Source organism: Pleurodeles waltl, chromosome 5, assembly GCF_031143425.1.
Source record: "Pleurodeles waltl isolate 20211129_DDA chromosome 5, aPleWal1.hap1.20221129, whole genome shotgun sequence".
Taxonomy (NCBI): Eukaryota; Metazoa; Chordata; class Amphibia; order Caudata; family Salamandridae; genus Pleurodeles; species Pleurodeles waltl.
In genome coordinates this window covers 1862467541-1862473845 of record NC_090444.1, presented here as the reverse complement: position 1 = coordinate 1862473845, position 6305 = coordinate 1862467541, and the positions used below count along the sequence as shown (strand labels likewise).

At 54.7% G+C, this 6305-nt stretch overlaps 1 protein-coding gene across 1 annotated transcript in view; it reads left to right on the top strand.

The window, feature by feature from the left end:
- The first annotated feature begins 1515 nt into the window (after nt 1-1515).
- Nucleotides 1516-6305, top strand: part of LOC138296891 (solute carrier family 22 member 7-like) — a 297169-nt gene continuing 292379 nt past the window's right edge. Inside the window, exon 1 of the mRNA XM_069236387.1 lies at nt 1516-1657. Coding sequence (XP_069092488.1) covers nt 1642-1657 — 16 coding nt within the window. The 5' untranslated portion in view covers nt 1516-1641. The remainder of the gene's footprint in view (nt 1658-6305) is intronic.

Here is a 6305-nt window from a genome sequence, read left to right as displayed (position 1 = left end):
AGTCGGGATGGCCTTTGTCCAGAAAACAGGGTGATGAGACCAAGGCTGATCGCCAAATTGCCAATAAAATTGATCTTGCAGATGGATTTGTAAGAAGATGGGATTTGTTGATAGCTCATCATAGTCTTCATGGAAAAATAGTGGAGTTGGCTCATGGGGGGGTCACATAGGCATGAGGGCTATGAAGCGTAGAGTGGAAGGGCATTCCTGGTGGTCGGGTTTAGATAGGTGCGTGGCACACCACGTGAGGCAGTGTTTGCCCTGTGCTGTGAGTGACAAATCACAAGTGACAGTGCCTAGTCTTGTGGATTGAGTTCCAGTGCCAGATCTGGTGTGGTCCAAGTAAGGACTGGACATCATAAATCCACTTGACATGATTAAAAAAAACTCTAACGCCCAGATTTACGAGAAAGTGGTGCGGTGCAGCACAGCAAGCCACTTTGTTGCTCTGCATTGCGTCACTTAAAAAAGGCAGGAATGACCTGTATTTAAGGAATACGGCGCATGCCTGCCCGTTCCTCCTCTGCTGGTGCACAATGGGCTGTCTAGCACCAACGCAGGCCCCCTTGCACCATGGTGCAAGAGTGTCTGTGTTGCATGCAGGATTATTTATGTGCAGGAAGGGGCACCTAACTGCACTAAAACATTCCTGGGAGGCTTTTTCCTCTTTGTTTGTGTGCTGCAGAATGCAGTACACATGGAAAGAGGAAAAAACGAGGAGAAATTAAGATATTTATCCTCGTTTCGTCTCCTCTCGGGAGGCGTAAGACTTTGACGCATTCCCAGGTTTACAGGTTCTTGTAAATCTGGGGATGCGTCAAAATCCATGGGTGCTGCGTGGGAACACCCACTGCAATGCACATAGAACAGCTACCTTGCACAGAGTACGGCAACACAGTGATTTGTGCTGCCTTGCCTTACTCTATAGCCATGAGGCCATGAAAAGCCACACAACGTGGCTTTGCATGGCCTCATAAATATGGTTGAAAGATTTGCGCCATCACTGCGTAGCTAAAAGTGCCGCAACGCGAGCCTCTCATAAATATGCCCCTAACTTTCTGAGTGGAGCTGTGGGTTACCAGGCACATTTGTTTCCTGTGATGACAGCATTATCACCAATAATGTTTCAGAGTTTTGTTTGCTCGGCAGGGTGTACCCGGTAAACAGTGACAGACTGCGGTTCCCAGTTCTTCAGCGAGTTCTCGAAGTTCCCATTTGTCTCAGGAATCCATCATGTGTCCGAGCCCTTGTATCATCTGTGCAGTAGTGGGTGAGTGAAAAGGTTTAACTGGACAAACAAACACAACATTTAACTGTCTCATCCCAGCTCGTTAGACTGGTCCCTGGAGTTTAAAAAAGATATATTGTGGGCTATTTGTACCACAGCCAACCTTGACACCAGCTTGATGCGTTTTGTGCTTCTAAGGGGAGGAGTCCAGAGGTCATAACTCCCCAAGGGATTGCCTGGGCAGTCTGACTCCATCAAGTGAGAGAAGACGCGAGCCTAGGGAGAGGAAGTGGCCGGAGAGTCTGCTTCTAGTGGTCGCCGACTTCATGTAGCTGTTGGGGGTCTGGTGAGAGTCTAAGGCCCGCAGCAGATTCTTAGCTCCTTGAAGAGTCTTCGAAGTCAAAATCAGTGCAATGAAATTGGAGGATGGTAAGGGGTGGGCTGAGCAGAGCTTGTCTGTGGTGCCTGTGTGAGGGAATCCTGCAGTGCGAGGTGGGCTTTGTGATTCCACCTAGGGGTCGGCACTCTCCTGTGGTGCTCCTGTGTGGAAGGTCCCAGGAGATCCCAGATGAGATGCCACCCTTCTGAGAGACTGAAAGATGTCTGTGAATAATCATTCATTTGGTGGTTAGAATATCACTGGTTAGTGGCGCGTGCATGTGGGGTTTCTGCTTTTGCGGCCACACTGTAATGGGGGAAATGCGCTGGGTTTATGTTAAATGTAAATGTTGTTATCACCTGCGGGTTGCACAGAGATGACTTGAAGTGTTGTGAATGGTGGGCCGGGGCTTTGTCAGTCACTCTGTTGCCTATGAGTACACCTTACATTCCTCCCTCTACAGCCGCTTGTCTTACTTTTAGTGCCAGACATCCTGTGGCAAATCAAAGCACCACAGGCCGTGAGCGGAGCTGTAGGGACTGTATTACAGACGCAGTGCTACACTATACTGGGAGGTGTCCCCCTCAGCCTGCTACTAGCTCCAATGTCAGAAGTTTGTCAGGTACCACCAGAGGTGGAGGGCTGCCCACCTCTGTCCCATGCAGCATATGCTGGAAACATGAGGCACAGACTGGCATTACATTACCACCTGACCAAAGTGTGTGAGTACCACAGGAGGTGGAACAGTGCCTGCCTCTGTGGCATGCAGCATACCACGTAAACATGAGGCACAGACTGGCATTGAATTACCACCCATGACCAAAGTGTTAGAGTACCACCAGAGGTAGAAGAGAGCCCATCTCTGTGGCATGCAGCATACCACGTACACATAAGGCACAGACTGGCATTAAATTACCACACCTGACCAAAGTGTAAGCCCCAGGAGGGTGCTCTGTGGTCCCAGCTCCAGGAGGGTGCTCTGTGCTCCCAGCCCCAGGAGGGTGCTCTGTGCTCCGTGCTCTGTGCTCTCAGCCCCAGGAGGGTTCTCTGTGCTCTTAGCCCCAGGAGGGTGCTCTGTGCTCCGACCTCTGTGCCCTCAGCACCATGAGGGTGCTCTGTGCTCCCAGCCCAAGGAATGTGCTCTGTGCTCCCAATCCAGGAGGGTGCTCTGTGCCCCCAGCTCCAGGAGGGTGCTCGTGCTCCCAGCCCCAGGAGTGTGCTCTGTGCTCCCAGGAGGGTGCTCTGTGCTCCAAGCCCCAGAAGGGTTCTCTGTGCTCTCAGCCCCAGGAGGGTGCCCTGTGCCCCCAGCCCCAGGAGGGTGCTCTGTGCTCCCAGCCCCAGTAGGGTGCTCTGTGATCCCAGCTCCAGGAGGGTGCTCTGTGCTCTTAGCCCCAGGAGGTTGCTCTCTCCCACCAGCTCTAGGAGGGTGCTCTGTGCTCTCAGCCCAAGGAGGGTACTCTGTGCTCCCACGTCCAGGAGGGTGATCTGTGGTCCCTGGAGGATTCTCTGTGCTCTCAGGCCCAGGAGGGTGCTCTGTGCTGTAAGCCCCAGGAGGGTGCTCTGTGTCCCCAGCTCCAGGAGGGTGCTCTGTGCTCCCAGGAGGGTTTTCTGTGCTCTCAGCCCCAGGAGGGTGCTCTGTGCTCCCAGGAGGGTGCTCTGTGCTCCCAGCCCTAGGAGGGTTCTCTGTGCCCTCAGCCCCAGGAGGGTGCTCTGTGCTCCCAGCCCCAGGAGGGTGCTCGGTGCTCCCAGGAGTGTTCTCGGTGCTATCCGCCCCAGGAGGGTTCTCTGTGCTCTCAGCCCCAGGAGGGTGTTCTGTGCTCTCAGCCCCAGGAGGGTGCTCTGTGCTCCCAGCCCCATGTGGGTGCTCTGTGCTCCCAGGAGGGTACTCTTTGCTCCCAGCCCCAAGAGGGTTCTCTGTGCCCTCAGCCCCAGGCGGGTGCTTTGTGCTCCCAGCCCCAGGAGTGTGCTCTGTGCTCCCAGCTCCAGGAGGGTGCTCTGTGTCCCTAGCTCCAGGAGGGTGCTCTGTGCTCCCAGGAGAGTTCTCTGTGCTCTCAGCCCCAGGAGGGTGCTCTGTGCTCCCAGGAGGGTGCTCTGTGCTCCCAGCCCCAGGAGGGTTCTCTGTGCCCTCAGCCCCAGGTGGGTGCTCTGTGCTCCCAGCCCCAGGAGGGTGCTCTGTGCTCCCAGCCCCAGGTGGGTGCTCTGTGCTCCCAGGAGGGTGCTCTGTGCTCCCAGCCCCAGGAGGGTTCTGTGTGACCTCAGCCCCAGGAGGGTTCTCGGTGCTCTCAGCCCCAGGAGGGTTCTCTGTGCTCTCAGCCCCAGGAGGGTGTTCTGTGCTGTCAGCCCCAGGAGGGTGCTCTGTGCTCCCAGGTCCAGGAGGATGCTCTGTGCTCTTAGCCCCAGGAGGGCGCTCTATGCTCCCAGCCCCAGGAGGGTGCTCTGTGCTCCCAGCTCAAGGAGGGTGCTCTGTGCTCTAGGACCTAGGAAGGTGCTCTATGATCCAAGCCCCAGGAAGGCGCTCTGTGCTCCCAACCCCAGGAGGGTGCTCTGTGCTCCCAGGAGGGTGCTCTGTGCTTCCATGTCCAGGAGGGTGCTCTGTGCCCTTAGCCCCAGGAGGGTGCTCTGTGCTCCCAGCCTGTAGGAAAGTACCAGCTTGCCTGGCATGTTACCCCCATTTTTCACTGTATATATGTTGTTTTAGTTGTATGTGTCACTGGGACCCTGGTAACCCAGGGCCCCAGTGCTCATAAGTGTGCCTGAATGTGTTACCTGTGTAGTGACTAACTGTCTCACTGAGGCTCTGCTAATCAGAACCTCAGTGGTTATGCTCTCTCATTTCTTTCCAAATTGTCACTAACAGGCTAGTGACCATTTTTACCAATTTACATTGGCTTACTGGAACACCCTTATAAGTCCCTAGTATATGGTACTGAGGTACCCAGGGTATTGGGGTTCCAGGAGATCCCTATGGGCTGCAGCATTTCTTTTGCCACCCATAGGGAGCTCTGACAATTCTTACACAGGCCTGCCACTGCAGCCTGAGTGAAATAACGTCCATGTTATTTCACAGCCATTTTACACTGCACTTAAGTAACTTATAAGTCACCTATATGTCTAACCTTTACCTGGTAAAGGTTAGGTGCAAAGTTACTTAGTGTGTGGGCACCCTGGCACTAGCCAAGGTGCCCCCACATTGTTCAGAGCCAATTCCCTGAACTTTGTGAGTGCGGGGACACCATTACACGCGTGCACTACATATAGGTCACTACCTATATGTAGCTTCACAATGGTAACTCCGAATATGGCCATGTAACATGTCTATGATCATGGAATTGCCCCCTCTATGCCATCTTGGCATAGTTGGCACAATCCCATGATCCCAGTGGTCTGTAGCACAGACCCTGGTACTGCCAAACTGCCCTTCCTGGGGTTTCACTGCAGCTGCTGCTGCTGCCAACCCCTCAGACAGGCATCTGCCCTCCTGGGGTCCAGCCAGGCCTGGCCCAGGATGGCAGAACAAAGAACTTCCTCTGAGAGAGGGTGTGACACCCTATCCCTTTGGAAAATGGTGTGAAGGCAGGGGAGGAGTAGCCTCCCCCAGCCTCTGGAAATGCTTTGTTGGGCACAGAGGTGCCCAATTCTGCATAAGCCAGTCTACACCGGTTCAGGGGACCCCTTAGCCCTGCTCTGGTGCGAAACTGGACAAAGGAAAGGGGAGTGACCACTCCCCTGACCTGCACCTCCCCTGGGAGGTGTCCAGAGCTCCTCCAGTGTGCTCCAGACCTCTGCCATCTTGGAAACAGAGGTGCTGCCAGCACACTGGACTGCTCTGAGTGGCCAGTGCCACCAGGTGATGTTAGAGACTCCTTCTGATAGGCTCCTTCAGGTGTTAGTAGCCTATCCTCTCTCCTAGGTAGCCAAACCCTCTTTTCTGGCTATTTAGGGTCTCTGTCTCTGGGGAAACTTTAGATAACGAATGCATGAGCTCAGCCGAGTTCCTCTGCATCTCTCTCTTCACCTTCTGATAAGGAATCGACTGCTGACCGCGCTGGAAGCCTGCAAACCTGCAACATAGTAGCAAAGACGACTACTGCAACTCTGTAACGCTGATCCTGCCGCCTTCTTGACTGTTTTCCTGCTTGTGCATGCTGTGGGGGTAGTCTGCCTCCTCTCTGCACCAGAAGCTCCGAAGAAATCTCCCGTGGGTCGACGGAATCTTCCCCCTGCAACCGCAGGCACCAAAAAGCTGCATTACCAGTCCCTTGGGTCTCCTCTCAGCACGACAAGCGAGGTCCCTCGAATCCAGCGACTCTGTCCAAGTGACCCCCACAGTCCAGTGACTCTTCAGTCCAAGTTTGGTGGAGGTAAGTCCTTGCCTCACCTCGCTGGGCTGCATTGCTGGGAACCGCGACTTTTGCAGCTACTCCGGCCCCTGTGCACTTCCGGCGGAAATCCTTTGTGCACAGCCAAGCCTGGGTCCACGGCACTCTAACCTGCATTGCACGACTTTCTAAGTTGGTCTCCGGCGACGTGGGACTCCTTTGTGCAACTTCGGCGAGCACCGTTTCATGCATCCTCGTAGTGCCTGTTTCTGGCACTTCTCCGGGTGCTACCTGCTTCAGAGAGGGCTCCTTGTCTTGCTCGACGTCCCCTCTCTCTGCTGGTCCAATGTGCGACCTCCTGGGCCTCAGCAGCGTCCAA